Source organism: Pyrus communis, chromosome 3 (assembly GCF_963583255.1).
Source record: "Pyrus communis chromosome 3, drPyrComm1.1, whole genome shotgun sequence".
Lineage (NCBI taxonomy): Eukaryota > Viridiplantae > Streptophyta > Magnoliopsida > Rosales > Rosaceae > Pyrus > Pyrus communis.
In genome coordinates, this window is record NC_084805.1 from 30307156 (window position 1) to 30324767 (window position 17612).

At 35.9% G+C, this 17612-nt stretch overlaps 2 protein-coding genes across 3 annotated transcripts; both read left to right on the forward strand.

The window, feature by feature from the left end:
* Positions 1 to 1703: 1703 nt before the first annotated feature.
* Positions 1704 to 8065, forward strand: LOC137728866 (probable LRR receptor-like serine/threonine-protein kinase At1g53430). 2 transcript variants are annotated; one of them, XM_068467652.1, is made up of 24 exons: positions 1704 to 1874; positions 2019 to 2169; positions 2290 to 2361; positions 2564 to 2635; positions 2788 to 2859; positions 2970 to 3041; positions 3151 to 3222; positions 3389 to 3460; positions 3605 to 3679; positions 3775 to 3849; positions 3951 to 4022; positions 4339 to 4416; positions 4502 to 4576; positions 5090 to 5155; positions 5259 to 5327; positions 5445 to 5504; positions 5695 to 5742; positions 5821 to 5873; positions 5955 to 6322; positions 6415 to 6613; positions 6705 to 6839; positions 6966 to 7375; positions 7496 to 7736; positions 7815 to 8065. In XM_068467652.1, the coding sequence occupies exons 1-22, from the start codon at positions 1742 to 1744 to the stop codon at positions 7166 to 7168; spliced, it is 2292 nt and encodes a 763-aa protein (XP_068323753.1). In that variant the 5' UTR covers positions 1704 to 1741; the 3' UTR covers positions 7169 to 7375; positions 7496 to 7736; positions 7815 to 8065. The 2 variants fall into 2 exon arrangements, with proteins under 2 accessions (XP_068323753.1, XP_068323754.1); XM_068467653.1 differs by lacking the exon at positions 2019 to 2169 and having other exon boundaries at positions 1737 to 1874; positions 7815 to 8063.
* On the forward strand, positions 7822 to 8377 carry LOC137728644 (cold-responsive protein kinase 1-like). Its single transcript, XM_068467373.1, has 2 exons — positions 7822 to 7965; positions 8084 to 8377. Exons 1-2 carry the CDS (start codon positions 7822 to 7824, stop codon positions 8375 to 8377), a joined length of 438 nt encoding a protein of 145 aa, XP_068323474.1.
* Positions 8378 to 17612: the final 9235 nt, after the last annotated feature.

Consider the following 17612-nt stretch of genomic DNA (forward strand, 5'->3'; position numbering starts at 1 on the left):
TTACATATTAGTTGTAATTAGTATTTCTAAAACAAAAGGTAATAACAAAAAGGGAAGTGTTATTGACACTCAAAAAATCTCATTCTACACTCCTCACAAGTGTATTTTTCTTTCTAAATATAGAAAGTTTGGAGTGTAGATTGAGAATTTTGGAGTGTCAATAACAATTCCCTAACAAAAATTGTAAAAAACATTTATTACCCACTAAAAATAGATTTGAAGCAGCTGTCAGCAACTCTCTCTGTTATCATTTTATGTCATGCCACATATGAATTGGAATTTCAGTTGAGAAACACTAGTACTGTCTTTTTTTAACGTTATTGCTGATATAGACTTTTTAACATCTCTTTTGAATTTCAATTGGAAATCATTTATCTTTTTTTACTGCATTCCATTAAGGATAAATGTTCATCACACACCTTAATGTTAAATGTTAAATGATGAATTTTAGAACACTAGTGCTGCCTTTGTACACACCTTAAAGATAAATGTTAACTCAACAACGCAATCCTAACATTTGTATCTCAGATTCTCAAGCGTCTCATCCCCTTCTTCCTCCCTCCTCCCATCTCTTTCCTCTCTCGTTTTTTCCCCCTTCTCTGTTATTGGGCAAACATCACAAATCAAAAATCCCAAAGTGGTGAAGTGTTTTTCTTTTGTATTTTTTTTTTGGTTGAAAAAGTGGTGAAGTGTTATTGCATCCAGAAACTTATGTCCATACAGAAGATCCAAATTACAATATTGATTCCAATTGCGAATTTGCAGAAAATAATAAAAAAGTGTGAGAGACTCCGGGAAGACGAAACGATGCCGTGCCAAAAATTGTGCGATTACTGCGTTCCATACATAACTAATTAGCCAACAGACAAAATACAAATTATATAATACAAGACACTCACAAACCCAGCCCTGTAATTTATAAATTATAAGTAAATAAGTCAAGTACTGAAAACATGGATAAAATCATCACAAGTAAACCCATTTCTTCAAATGCTTAATATCATCAAAAGAGAAGAAATATTCGAGAAACCCAATTGGGAACACCACAAAACGACATCAGTATTACTGTAATTAAGGAATGGAGGGTTCGGAGGTGGACTTGGCGTCCATGGCCCGGACGATTTGAAGTAAAATATGGAGGAATGGAGGGTGGTGGCTTCGGGGCGTGGGTGTTTGTAGCCGTTGCCGGGGTGGTGGTTATTGGGTCGAAAAGAGAGGAAGAGGAGGAGTCCTGTTGGAAATTTTTATTATGTTTAATTTATTTATTTTTAACTCTTTTCAAAAGTATTTTAATATTAAATTTAATCCTGATTAGTTGGTGGGGGAAGAGGTGAGCATCCATCAAAACTAGCGGTAGTGGGCAAAAATGTTTCTGAAAAATAATGAAATGAGTATCGTCTTTATTAAAGAGATCTCAAATAATGAAATGAGTGTGGCTATACTTACCACATTTTTATCATTTTTCTAATAAAGGTAAGGTCCACAAACATATGTGAGTCTTATTTATATTATAGAAGTGATACAATTACGGTATAAAAAATATGATAAGAGTATCATTTTTGTAATGAAATTGTTCGCAAGTACATATTTTATATTGATGACCACATTACCGATTGCGATGTTGACCACCTTTATAATATAGATGGGTCTCATTTCCACGGGTGATTTCGTAATATATATAGGTAATCGACATTGATGGAGCAAATTATCTTCTACAACGAGTCACGACCTAGCAATAGAAATGAGTAAGCCTTCTCTTAGACTGCAGCTTACAAAGCTTGTTTTTTACCATATTCTACTTTGGCAACTTGGACGCTGGCCTCAATCCAAATTCCACTGTAGAGCCGACGTGCCTCGACTGCCGGTAGATGAAGGTATTCATTACCAATATCACTCCATCTGTTTTAATCATCAGCTAACTTTCTGATTAAATCGCCTTCAAACACATGTTTAACTAATTAATTAATTTCAGCTAAGAGATCATCGTATTTATTAATTACTTACCGAAATATTGGTAGTGTCTGCTCTCCGAGCCATTATGAGAGACTTAGAGTTCAAGCAACAACCAGCCATTACAAACACAATGTGCGTCGATGGAGTCTCAGCTTATGGTTTTACATTCAATTGTGATTGCAATAACGCAACTAATCTATGCCGCATCTCTGAAATGTATGTATGAAACAGTATTTCACAAATACGCATTAGGTCAAATAAATCATCAAAATCTTGTTTAAATTATGTATAGAACGGTATTAACCCTTTTTTTTGTGCACTCATTTTGTGTGGCAGTGAAATAAGCAACTTAGATTTAACTGGAACTATTCATGAAGGTGTGGGTTATCTTAGTAATCTACGGAGACTGTACGTAATCCGACTCTTTCTCTGCCCACCAATCTTTAATGTAATTTCAGTTGTTTATGTTATGTTGCAGACTCCAGTGACAACTTTGGGGTGTAAAAAGAACTAACCTTCACAAAAATATTCACCAAGCAAGAGTGTAAAGAAATCATAAGTTCAACCTAATTAATTTATTTTTTCTTTCTTTCAAATATCATATCAAAAGCATTCTATCCAGCAACAAACTTCATGGCAGCATACCTGATACATTGGGGAATTTGATGTATCTCGGAACCTTGTAAGTAAATATATACTAGATGGTTACACGCACACACTAGAATTTGCATGATTATGAATATATGGATAGTTTTACATGAAAATTCATTGTTAATCAATATGTACTTGTGAAAATTAGAATCCTGAATTGGGGTTCTCTGTGTCTGTATCAAGGGATCTATCGCAAAATCAACTCAGTGGTCCAATACCAGCAAGCTTAGGGGGCTTGGTTTCTCTTCGATATTTGTAAGGGCTTGATGTCGCCAATTTAATTGTGGAGAGTCATCTTGATTAATTTCCATTAATTTCTTTTGTTAAAATTCTTATCAAGTCATTTTCACGCTCTATATATATAGATATCTGCAATACAACTTGCTTAGCGGAGGTATACCACGAAATTTTGGTTCACTGACGAAGCTTACTGAATTGTGGGTACATTAATTAATTATTTCTTTTCTTAATCTCCTCCACCTCAGATTTTAATTTGTCATGGATTAATTCATTTCATGCATGCTTTACTTTCACCGGCTTTTGCAGATATCTGCAGTTTAATATGCTATCAGGCACAATTCCTGAGGGTTTTGGAGATCTTTCGCTTCTTACAACTATGTTTGTTCTTTGCTTACACCACATTTAATTATACTTATAGACTTGTGATTTTATTTGTATGCATGTTTAGATAAAAAGAATATATATATATATATATATATATATATATAATTAATCTTCTAAAACCTTAATTCTAAGAAGTCTTTTGTCATTTTTTTTCCCACAGGGATCTGTCTGAGAATCAGCTCTCTGGTCCTCTTCCAGAAAGCCTCGGAAAGTTGAAATCACTCACAACCTTGTAAGTTTAAATGACAAAAAAAAAAAAAAAAAAAAAAAAAAAAAAACCCCAAACTCGTCGCTTAAAAACTAAATAAAATAGATAACAATCAAGAGTTAATATGCAAAAGTAATTAACATAGGAGTGTCTCTTTCATTGTTGCAGCCTTGTGTCGGCCAATTATTTGAGTGAGAAATTTCCAAATACTTCTTATGGCAACCTCACAAGCCTGAAAAAGTTGTAAGTGTTCACTCCTGTCAATGATTAATTTGAGGTTTGCCACACATTAATTAAATAATTAAGAGAATATAATGGTGACTGGTGAATGCATACAGTTCAATAGCTGGGAATTACATTTCTGGTCCCTTACCAGTTGAAACCATAGCCAAGTGGACTAATATCTATTACCTGTAAGTAATTTTTAGCTTTACACTCAGCAGGTAGCAATATTATCCTCTCCCGCTTACCATTAAGGTTTCTTAAAAAGACAATTTTTTTACACGGCGTGCAGGGTGCTCATGGGAAACAATTTCGAAGGACGGGTGACTGAAGAAATATTCAGTTTGCAAAACCTTCAGTATCTGTATAAGACATCTTCCTCTTTCTTTCACTTTGCTGGTTCTATAATATATGTGTGTGTGTGTGTATATATAGGTTAATGCTAGAGAGGTTACATTTGTAGACAAAATTTGCAAACTAAATAATATGTTACCAGTAGATATGAGCACGTTTATCAATGTTTAAGTAATATCCAATAATGAGCTTCCATGTCATTTTATTTACAAAATTTTGTTTACAAATTTAATTTCTCTAGCATTACACACATATATATATATATATATATATATATATATATTTTATTAGAGGTTGAAAATGTGTATATATTTATTCCTCTACAGGCTGATAAGCGACCTGGCAACGAATCATAGTTTCCCATTACCACAAAAGATCGCCAACAGTGCTAATTTCTTTTCTCTGTGAGTGCCTTGTTGTAATAATTGCTTCTAGCCCAGTTTGTGCCCAAAGGCTTCATTTTTCGTTCTTCACGTTCGTTTTCTACAGAACACTGAGGAACTGCTCAATCACCGGCCCAATCCCCAAATACATTGGTGAAGAAATGACATCTCTAAGATACCTGTAATTTCACTTCACTTTTGTAATTTTGCTTTTGGAGTTGTCCTGTTAATTTGGCTGGAAAGAAAATTGATTCAGTTTTAGGGCTTGTTTTATAATCATAAGCGCTTATGCTATAAGTGTTTTCATTAAAAACGTTTCAATTTTTTTATTATTAAAAATTCAAGTGATTTCTTGCAAAAACACTTACAAGTGTTTTCTGAAAAAGTATATGATGTGCACTGGTTTTTCCAAAACACATTTTTATGACCCAAAATCATTTATTACTTTTTGTGGCAATCGTAATTGCATTTCATTATTAAAAAGTACTTTTAGCTATTCTCAAAGCGCTCTCCAACAAACTTTCAACTGCGTCATTAGATAATTAATTAAGCATCGTCTGATATATCTTTCTATGTTGTATTTTTTATTTCACAATATATAGCCAATTACATGGAACCATAATTGAGTATGTTCTTAATATCATTGTAGATCAAAACTCCTTTAACTGTTAATCCTCTGTGTTTTGTCTTGCAGAGACTTGAGCTTCAATTATTTAACCGGTGGCCTCCCTCATTATATGAAATCAGATATGATTTACATGTAAAGGAATAACATTCTTAACTGGAAGAATTTAGATCAACTACAGATCTAAGTCTTGTTAATTACATGCGTTAATATAATATATACGCTTAATTATATTCAGGTCTTTTTCTGGAAATATGCTTAACGGGCCAGTCCCACGTTGGATATTTCGGGCCTCCCAAACTAGGATGTATGTCTTCATATTCTGAACTGAAGTTGGAAGGACTTTCATTTGCGACAGCTTTAATTTTTTGCTCATATGTACAAATTAATTAATGAGATTGATGCATGCTATGTTATTTTTTAGGGATCTTTCGTTCAACAATTTTTCAGCAGTAGACTCTGCAGTTCCAAGCAACCTACAACTGTGAGGATATGTTCTTTCTTCTTTAATGTTTCTGTTGACGAAATTGAATGGTTCCACTTCCACTACTAATTGCATTAAGGCCTTTTGTTTAAACCACACCACAACTATTGTAGCACGTCGCTTAAGTTGGAGACAATATCAATTATGAAATTTTTTTGTTTCATGGCCTTAACTTTTTTTTTCTTTTCAGGAACTTGTTTGCCTGCTGCCCCAACTCCTCAACCTCTTTACCAGATATGTATGTTTTTTTCCCTTTTGTATTAGTAAGAGACTCGATCATCAGAACCTTGTATAACATATTGGTAACTACTTTTAGGATGGATACATTTGGAATGAAAAACACATACTGTCCTCGAAACAAACCAAAGTGTAAGTTTATTCTTCAGAAATCGGCATCCTGAAAACAAACTAAATGCTGCAGGATATATTATATGTTAATTTTTCCTGCAGACCATTCCTTGTTTATTAATTGTGGTGGTGAAGAGACAACTGTTCTTGGGAATATATATGATCAAGATAATGACACATCCCTCTCTTACACAAGCCCAAAGAAAAACTGGGCTTACAGCCTTTCCGGAGACATTGGTGTACTAAAAAGTAATACTAGTGATTTCATCAAGAGCACAACACGTGGAGTTTCCATTACTGAAGCACCGTTGTATGAAAAAGCTCGTCTGTCCCCGGTATCCCTCAAGTATTATGCTTTTTGTCTACGTAAAGGCACATATAATGTGACGCTTCATTTCCATGAAATTATATACACCAATGTTGCAGACTATACTAGTCTAAGGAAACGCGCATTTGATGTATATATTCAGGTAACAATTATTTTTTTTTTGGTCATGGTAACAATCACATCATTCTACTTTTATTTATTGCATCATCTCATTTTACGTAAATTTTGTGGCAGGGTAACAGGACACTAAATTATTTCGACATTAGAGACAAGGAGGGAATTGGAGAAAAACCAATAAGTGTAAGTCATTCAGCTGAGGTTGTACATGATAGTGATCTGTTAGAGATCCACTTGTACTGGCCTGGAAAGGGGTCTATTGCTTACCAGCCTAATTTTAATGGACCTCTAATATCAGCTATTTCTGTGAATCCTGGTAATATTTTATTTCGTGAATTGATTGCTTTTTAATTTATTTTGTTCAAATGAACACTCATGTATTATTGCTCTCTTCCCACTAATTTCAGAGTTCGATATTAGTCCCGATAAATATAAACGTCTACGCATTGCATTGATTACGATTGCATCCTTCATTGCTGCTCTGCTGCTCTTATTGGCTTTCGCTTGGAGGATGGGCTGGCTGTCAATCAAAGAGGAGCCCAGTAAGTCAATAAGCTGCATGCTAAGCTACAATTATATACTGCACTCTGTATGCCTTCTTTGATACACCAAAACAAAAAGAATTAAAGTTGTATATATGTTCTTGATGCATTTTTTTCTTTGTACAGAAATCAAAATAGGTCAAGAAAAAAAAGATGACGAGCTTAAAGACAAACTTGTCACAGTCAAAGAATTAATAAAAGCTACTGAAAATTTTAGTGACAACACGAAACTTGGTCGTTTTGGAACAGTTTATAAGGTAAACTTCTATACTTGTATACATTTTATAATTTTTGTAATTTTGTTTTATTCTATAATTTTGTGTGGATGAAGGCAAAACTGCAAGGTTACATTGTGGCCGTGAAGAAACTAAATCCCGCTCAATTTAACGAAAAAATCGAAGGCCTGAACAAGGAAATTGGCACCATAAGTTCATTACAACACAACAATATCCTTGAACTCTTGGATGTTTATATTGGTAAAGACCTCCAACTTCTTGTTTACGAGTATATGGAATCCCTTGCCGACATCTTATTTGGTAATGCATTTTCTACTTCTTGTTTACTTGTACTGTGATGTTTTGATGCATATAATGGTTTAAAAACTATCATGAAAGACGAATACAACATATAACGTATTGAAGTGTATGCAACTGCAGACTCGAGCACTTCTAGCACAGTCAAGCTTGATTGGAATACAAGGGTTAAAATTTGCTTGGGAATAGCAAAGGGTTTGGATCATCTACACGAGCATCCGAGAGTAAAGATCCTTCATACGAATATAAAATCCGCTAATATTCTTCTTAATGAAAATTTTGAGGCTAAGTTATCAGACTTTGGATTTGCAAGTTTTTATACCAACGAAGAGAAAGTTAAGGTCATCACAAGAGAAGTTTCGCAGTAAGTAAACTAGCAACTCATTAGTTTTATGAGGCAAATTTAAGTCTATGTAAAACTAAATGCTTATGCTTACTACAGAGGCTACATGGCGCCAGAGTATTTCCAAACAAATGTTTTAACGAGCAAATCGGATGTTTATAGCTTTGGGGTGGTCATACTCGAAATTGTTAGTGGGAAGAGAAACATATTGAGCAAATCAAGCGAGGAAACTCAGGTTCTTTTAGACAGGGTAAGCAAGAGTGACAGGGTTGTGCTTTAGTGTTTTCTTCTCTATATTTGATTATGCATTTTTAGGTGTGAATATGCATTCAAGCCTGATGCTAACAACCCATCCTGCATATGTGCAGGCATATCAAGCACTTGCCAAAGGAAATTTGACGAGCTTGGTTGATAAAAATTTGTCTAATAAATATGATGAAAAAGAAGCCCTCATCATTATGAAATTAGCAGTCCATTGCACCACTCTAGCTCCTAGTGTCAGACCTACAATGTCTGAAGTTGTGAGTGTTCTGGTTGGCGAAAAAACCCTTGGCGAGGTTTTTCCACCCGCCAAGCTCACCGGCGATGGCAATGTTGCTGGTTCCACCTCTTCGGGGAAGACTTCAGCAGCATCAACTTCGTCTAATGATCCCGGAAAGTAGTTCTAGATTGAAAAAGTTCATATGATTAGCATTAGGCGTTCTTGAATTGCTACCGCTACTGGTGTATTTTAATCTTTTTTGTGGTTTCTTTCGTATCCTTATAAACTTTGTGAACCCTTTTTCCAGCAAAATGTTATATCACAACATTGAGGTTTTGGTTTTGGTTTGAAATTTTTTCTTTTTTGTATCATTGTATATCATGTTAATTGTGAGAATTTTTTTATTGTGTTCGAAACATCGAGTGGTACATTACGTATCATTATAAAAAGGATAATGCTAGGAAGATCAAATTTTTAAACTAAATTTGCCAACCAAATGAAATGTAACAAATAAAAAATATGCATATTAATCAACACTTAAGCAATCATTTAATCATCATATACCACATTATTTGATTTACAAATTTAACCTCTCTAACATTACTCTTATATAAACAGAAGAAAATTTTCATTTTTCAACCATTCTTCAATTGTAAAGTAATATGTAATGTACTATTTCGTATTTCAAGTATAATGAAAAATCTATCATTATTGATCGAACTCGTCACGCTTGTCACGCTTTTGCAGAAACCATTAAAGATCTAACTTGTTACACATTAGGCGACCAGTTTTCAGATCCATCTCATTTTGTTTTGCTTTTTCACAATATTTGATGGGTCGGATTAGAAACAGCAGTTGCTTCACTTTATTGGATACAGCCCTAAGATTTCCTTTTTAAGTGGAGCCTTTAGACGATCCGTTCCTAAAGGAAATTGGGCCCTCGGCTTTGAGCTTAGGGACCGATGAAGAGGTGATGAACTAGGTTAATGTGACACCAATTTTTCAGCTCTTCAGTATGATTAATATTATTTTATGTTATTCTTCCTTATTAATTGTATACTTTAGAGGAGGACCAGTGTCATAATAAAAATTACACACTCTTCTAGCCCTTTTGACTCGGATTCAAGGCTGCCCACCTGCTTTTCCCCTCAGAACACACCTTCTTTTTTTTTTTTTTGAGTCCCTCAGAACTCACTTAACTGTTGACAATATATATATATATATATATATTTTAAGGTTTTGGTTGCTTGATTTGACTTATGTAGTGACCGAGGTACAATGTTGTTTGACTTACAAGTTTGGTAATGTGAGGAGAAGGAGAGAGATGGAAAAAAATTGAAATGTACTGCAGCCTCATGGTTGAAAATTTTAAAAGTCAAAACCAAAATCCAATCGTTTTCTTATAGTGAGATCCGGTTTCAAACTGAAACCGTTTCAAGACTACAAAACTAAATTGTTCGGTCTGATTCAATTTGGTTCGTGTTTTGATTTTGGTTTTCAATTTCTAGTGCCCACCCCTAATTTTACTCTCGCAATTTGGAAAATGGGTTATCCTTCAATATTAAATCCTTTAAGCGATGGATTTATAAGAGTGTCCAATCAGTTAGACAATCCAAATTTTTTTTTTTGATCATTTTAACAAGTGGCCCTCAACCGCACTGGTAAGAGGAGTGTTGCTTTTGCATCATGGCGTGAATTCAAATCTCGTCAACTCTCTGATCTAACACTTAATCTAACAAATCTATCGCTTAACAAAAAAAAAAAGATCATCTTAGTAAATTGCCAAAAAATATTGACATGATGCAAATTAAAATTCCAAACCATGACCATACCCACATAACAAGCATTTGTATTTTATCCATCAGGTTGGTCATCCATAACTATATATAGTTTTTGTTGATATAAAAGTGAGTTGAAATAAATAAATAATTGGAGGCAATCATTTGAGTGAGTGAATTTCAAATTATGAATGAATGGACTTTGCATGAGTTTATGAATGAGTCATGTTACGTATGTTGTCAATTTATTTTAAAGTAAAAACTTAATTGCCAACATGCTTTCAAAGAGTAGAATTCTTCCCCTTTTCTTTTTTCTCCATCTCCTATTTGAATGGTCACGATTAAGTTTCGTCAACATTTTGTATTAACTTTTTTATTAAAAAAATAAAAAGTGCTAGAGGAGAAAAGAAAAAGCGACAAAAATTGTAGGGGAGAGAATCTCACTACTCTCTGTCTGCACATGCACGATCGATGATCCATCCTTGTTTGCCCCTTGACCACGTCTGTCCTTGAGTTTATCTAATTTTATTTTAGGGTAAATATCAGATTACTATCCTCAAATTTCGTGGTTTTCAACATTTGGTACATAAAGTTTTTTTCGTCTCAGAGCCATACCTAAAGTGTTAATTTTAGGACAGTTTCATATATCCGTTAGTTTGGCTGTTAAGTCTCCCGTTAATTGATGATGTAATGCTCATGTGGACAATGATTGGATGCCACGTGAAAAAAAAAAACTAACCTACCCGTCTTCTACCTCCCCAACAACCCGTACATTCCATTGCTCTGCAACCCCCACCCATCATCCTTCCCTTCTTTCCTCTGTAACCCGCACCACAGTTCCTCATTTCCTTTGCAGGTAAACCATGGCCAACTCCCTCTGCGCGGGTAAACCGTAGCCCACATTGAACACACCCAACTCCCTATACGCACGTAAACCATGGCTAAATCGTTGGTGAGCTCGATTTGTCAAACTACTCCCACAGCCTCGTGCACTATGCTGTCGTTTTGTCAGACCACACCACACTCTCCCCAATCGTCCCCCAACTTAAATCCACATGCAGTCCGACTCCCTTTCCCAGGAATAAACTGCGGACCGAATCTCATCAATGCTCGATCGCCGTGACCTCCGACATCGCTTTAATCCTTCTTCGGCGCCGCCTAGTTTTTCCCTTTTCCTTGTTTCCTCTCCATTTAGTAATTAAAGTTCTAATCTTTGGATTAATTACTGATGATGAATATTATGGGATGGAAATTAGGGGGATTTATATAACTGGGAGGGTGGGTACGGGTGCCACAACATCGGGTACGCCTTCACACCCAAAAAAGAGCAAACCTTCATCCAGTCCTCTTGTCACGCCTCAATCCTGACATACGTCCAGAATTGACACGTGACGTCACCAAAATCCGTATATATCATATCTCACCTCCGGGATATGGGCAAGCATAACTCAATAATCGAATCGCATAGTTATTTTTCGTATGCATTATAGCTGCATCTAACCTCCATGTTAGACTGCCTACGTACCCTAAACAGGGATCAAGCCATTCATAGTTCGTCATGCTCAATAATTGACATATAACACAGTCTGATTAAGTCGAAAGGTATAACATTTCTCAATCAATCAATAAAACTTGACAAGCATGAAATTATTAGACTCAGGGTTACATAACAAACCCACCTGAAAATCATGATTTCCCCTCCATCAATATATAGGTCATTATGTCGCGACATGATACCGCAATTCACAACATATATCCTTTCAAAGAACCAACGAAGCACAATACCATTCTCTAGCCACATTTATCAACAAGTCTAATCATAACAATAACAATGATATCCGACATAACAATCCCACATGACGATTAACATTTCCACTTCATCCATTACATAATTCATCACGTTTCCCACATAAAATCGCATTTCATTGTGTGTAACATAATTAAGAATTAACAAAGTACACATTATTATCTAGAAATATTAATCAACTAAAATACTCATGATAACCACACTCATATCCAACGTCATTCCATAATCACATCAATCAATAATGTTAACCATCACATCATCAATAACACATGCAACATGTCGAAATGCAAAGCTAGAGCAACACAATTCGGTTGAAGACTACATCTTTGGAAAAAGGGGATTTTGGACCACCCAACGGACCAAGGCACCAAAGGGGATTCCGGACCATCACTCAACGAAATCCAAACAGAACTCAGTTCCAGACCACCCAACCGAATTGAACGGAAGTCCAAGAAGCATAACAACGGCTCGAAGGAACAAGACATGATTCAAGTTACCCAATTCATGAAAACTCAACGAAACGAAGCAATATCGAGTACAAATCCACATCACAATGGGTTATCGTTCAATTACTAAACCTCACATCTCCCAAGCAATTCAATATGCATTTCAATCACATATCACAACCATTTCCAATACGCAAGTCAAATCACATTACACTTCATCATACCAATCACTATACTTCCAACATTATATCTCAATACATAGCTTGTAACATATCAAGGAATCACGAAGCACAATATTAATATTTAATTACGTGAATCAATCAGTGAGATAACATATCATTTCACGAATTTAATTAAAGAACTCTTCATAATTCCCAACTTGGGTTATGAATAATAACATGGTAATTCTAATTTATTTTCACAATATCTATTGTGGGTAATTCCCATCTACTCGAATTTAGGATTCTAAGATCACCTTACGGAATGAACAAGAGCAAAGATTCCGGACCACTCAACGGAATCCAACAACATTGGGTTCCAGATTACTCAACGGAACCAAAATATCAAGTGGTTTCTCATAATCTACCCAGACATGTCATATGTAAAGTCAATGCCAATATTATGGAATTGGTGCACTGGCAAATCAGGCACTCAGATAAGCTGAGAGGCTCGGGTGAGGGACAATAAAATAAGCATGTGATACAATAATAAAACCAGCCATCAATCACAATTTATAAACCTTGAATATAAATCTTTCATAAGAAATCAATACCAAACTTTTGAAAACTCTGAGGAGTCACCCAGACATCCAAAAGTTCATTTCAAACAACCATAACATCTCACACCCATATTCACATACACACAATGAAAGTAGAATTAGGGCGACACAGTTCATCCAAAGCCTACACCTTTGCAACCATCTCAAACTAAACTCAATGAACTAAGGTGGATACAATCCCGGACCATCACTCAATGGGATCCAGAGTAAGAGGGATTCCAGACCATCACTCAACGGAACCCAAACCAAGATACGATTCCTGACCATCACTCAACGGAATCGCGGAGTGAAGTAGGAAGGATTCCGGACCATCACTCAACGGAATCCAAACTAGGATACGATTCCTGACCATCACTCAACGGAATCGCGGAGTACATTGCATAACCAACAATCTATGAAACAACACATAAATCAAGTTACTCAAGTTATAAAGGCTCAACGAAACAAGGAATGAAATAATGAAACGAGCATTGACATATGTTTCAAAGCAACAAACCCCATGGCAATGGGTTAAAGGTCCACCACTAGCCATCACCGCATCAAATCAAGCCACTTATAGAAAACAAACCATATTTCCAATATGCACGTCAAATCCCACTTCATATAACTATATCATTGGCTAAATATGAAAAATTAACAATTTATAGGAAAAATGATTATAAAACTATTTCATATTCACATATATTAAAGTCACTCACATTTCATCATATCATACCATCTATGTAAATCAACCACCTTTCAAATATGCACGTCAAATCACATATCACGATCATCATCAGTACACAAGCCAAATCATGTTTAATAAACATAGGTCTATGGCTAAATAAATAAATATATATATATATATATATATATATATATATATATATATATATATATATATATATATATATAATCACATTTCAATAGAATCACATTGTAAGACCAAGTCAAATTCACAGATGATACCAATATAAGAAATCAAGGTAATAACCATATCACATATGTTCAAGTCACTCTCTAACCAATGTAGGCCCACTAGACTTCACTTTAAGTCTCCCATAGTACTAATTTTATTATTTAGAACGTTCTGAGACATGTTAACCATAATTCAACTCTCGGTCAACGATGGGGTCCACAACGATTCGCAAATTAGATTTATGATCCATAACTTCCCAAAGTCCACATTATGCTTTGAGAATAACATACTAAAGTTTCATTATGATCCAACGGTCGGATTGTCGTCAATCACACAAACAAGTGGCGGTCCAAATTGATCACCACACCAAACAAATGAATCTTTGGAAACCGAGCTAGACATAGGTTCACAGGGTCACTAGAAGGTATTTGGAACCTAGAAAACACTTGTGAACGATCCCACGCACCGCCACACGCGGTGGTAGTCAAGATGGAGGGTTTAGAAACACCGAATTTTCAACATTAACTAGATGAGCTCAAATTTACGTGGTAGCTAGAGATCAACAAGGGAAACACTTTTCACAACTAGGCCAACGATAAATTCTAACCGGAAACCGTCCAATTTCACCGGAGAAAACCGGATTTCTAGGGTTCAAAACACCCAACTCTAAAATGAATACGAAAGGACAAACTAAGCATACCCACTTGAATATTTTGAAGAGTAGATGAAGTTTCATACCTCACTCGAAGGAAATCATTGCCGGAATCGTCGGAAAAATGATAAAACCGCCGGAAAAGTTGTGGGCTTTGCGACCTCGAACTGCAAAGATGGAAAAGAAATGGGCAAATCTAACATTACAGAAATGTAGGGCTCGTCAAGAGCTTTCCATGGACACCAAGATCACCCAAAACGGAGCTCGAATGAAGAAGATACAAGCGGGTCAAGTTTGGTGGGTTTATGGGTCCAATTCTCCCTAAAACGGTTAGGCAGCTCCCCCTTTCCATTTTCTGAAACCTCTCCCCTTTTCAGGAGGTTTCACTCCAATTATAGCATTTTGGTAAAATTACCAAAATGCCACCAACTTCAACGACTCTAACTTCTCTGTTCCGACTCGGAAAAAAAATCTGTTTACGCCTACGCGCTCATGGAATCGAACTCTACCTAACCAATTCAAGAGTTGACCGAAAAGGTTGAGAAATTAGAAATGACTAAAGTACCCCTCACTTCGATTTTCTTAAATTTGGAGAAATAAAGAACTAGTTCCAATCAAATCTTCGAAATACGTCAAGAATAAAATAAAATAATAATTTTAGGGATGGGATATCACACCTCTTTCATCCACCATGCTTCCCGATACGGCATCGATTTCATCCCCATTTCAATCCTTGATTCCACCAACACCGCAAAGACCCTGATTGAGCAAAGCCTCTTCAATTGCAGGTGCAAATGAGAGAATGGAGGGAATGGATGCAGGTGCAGAGAAGAGAATGTAGGGTGGTGCAGGTGCATAATAGAGAAATGAGGGAATAGGTGCTGGCTGTAGAAAAGATAAGGGAATGAGAGAGGGTGCGGGGGAGAAGGTGGGTACGGTTTTTTTTTTTTTTTTTTTTTTTTTTTTTTTTTTTTAATTTTTTAATATTGAAGTGGGCCCATATTGACACGTGGTGCCCAGTAATTGTCCACGTGGGTGCCACATCATCAATTAACAAAAGTTCTAACGGAAAACTTAACAGATGTATGAGATTGTCCCAAAATTAACACTTTAGGTATGACTTTGGGATGAAAAAAGTTTCATGTACCAAATTTTGAAACCCACGAAACTTGAGGGTAGTAAACTGATATTTATCCTTTCTTTTATATTGGTCTCCTGGGTTGAAGATTTAATTAAAATTACTATTTTGTCCTTATTTTGTTAGGGTTGTTCTCTATACCTTTCTATGAAAGTAAAGCATTATAGGATACTAAAAGTTTCACCATTTTTGCCTTCTCATTTTATAAATACAGATAACTATAGTCTACTTAAGGGTAACACCATACCCTAAATATATCAAGAAAGCAATCGCGAAGAAAATCCCCGAATGACCCGATAATGGACAGTAATATCCAGAATACACAAATCAATATCTAACCTTCCATGTACGAATCTCGTGGAAGGTGAATTTGATACCAAATTAGGCTGCTCATTGTTTGGCTTAGCCGAACTCTCACTTTTAGTGTATATAATATCGATGTACTAAAATATATATATATATATATCTAACCTTCCATGTACGCCAAACCCTTTACTTTCCTGCCCATTATGCACAGATCAAGATCCTCTCTTGAGCTAAGGGTGAAGATCCTCCTGAGCAAGCTCATATGGCCGTTCAAATTTTATCCAAAGGTTACAATTATTACAACTTTTAGAGGGGCTCCCTGTTTGTAGCCGTTGGATAAAATTTGAACGACCCCATGAGCTTGCTCAGGAGGATCCTCACATTTAGCTCAGAAGAGGATCCTAATCCGTTATGCACGTCCAACCACCACCTATATATCTTGCCATCCCCTAATGCAGGTCATCAGTCATCGCTTGTCGTCTGTGGAGTAGAGCCAGTTAAAGAAACTTCAACGGATTGAAGAAATCAACGGTCACGTTGCGCCCTCACTGCCGCCTCATTGTCGCACTCATCCTCCTTCCTCCGGTGGCCACTGCCGCAAACCGATGGGGCCTTATAACCTGTTGTTGGCAGCCCATAAAGAACACGAGTGACCTCCATGTGAAAGAGATCGCAGAGTTCGCGTGTCGGAGTACAACAAGCAAGCCCAAGGCTATAACAAGTTGCCGTTTCAGAGCGTCGTCCGGGGTGACAGTCAGGTGGTGGCGGGCATCAACTACCGGCTTGTCATTTTTGAAAAAAAAGGGTCGGTGGTTGATTCCATTGTTGCCACTGCTACTGACGATTATGAGGGCATTATGTGGGAGAAGGCTTGGGAGCATTTCAGGCAATTGATCTCATTTCATTAATTGTCAAAAACAAAATAATTTTATGGAGATTATGATAATTTCGTATTTTCATCGTTGTCTTTAATATGCTCTAATGCACTCTGGATTGCTTGAAGATATCACCTCCTTTCATTATAATAAAGAAATTGAGTGAAAATTTGATGTTTAATTCTTAATTTTCTTGATCTTTTGTAAGTTAAGTTATTATTTTTAATCGAGAAGGGCCGAATTGTTTACTGAATGTCTGTGAGAATCACAAACCAAATGTAGGAAATAGCTATTTTTAACAAATAAAACAGGGAAAATAATTTTTGGAATTGCTTTACTTACCTAGATCTATAAATGATTTATTAAAAGAAAAATAATTAAGCTCCCTAATAACATTACCAAAAAAATAAAAAACAAACTCATTCTTAAGTGAGTGAAAAACTTGAATACAATCACAGTTAACCATCATAAGCATCAATATAAGGCTTAATTCAACATCCATTAGAAGCGTAACTACCTTCGCATAAGAGTCCGAGTCTGAGTCTGGACAGTTACCTTTCTCAACTCCTTTGAGGTGCACAACACAAGACAACCCTTAAAGAACCTTGCATTGGTTGGTGGAGCTAGCTAGACGGTCACCTCTCCCAACTCCCCTCAAAGACATACAAAACATGAATAAACAATACTTGTTCTTTTCTGTGGCAATTGAAAATACTCACAAATAACTTTAACAATTAA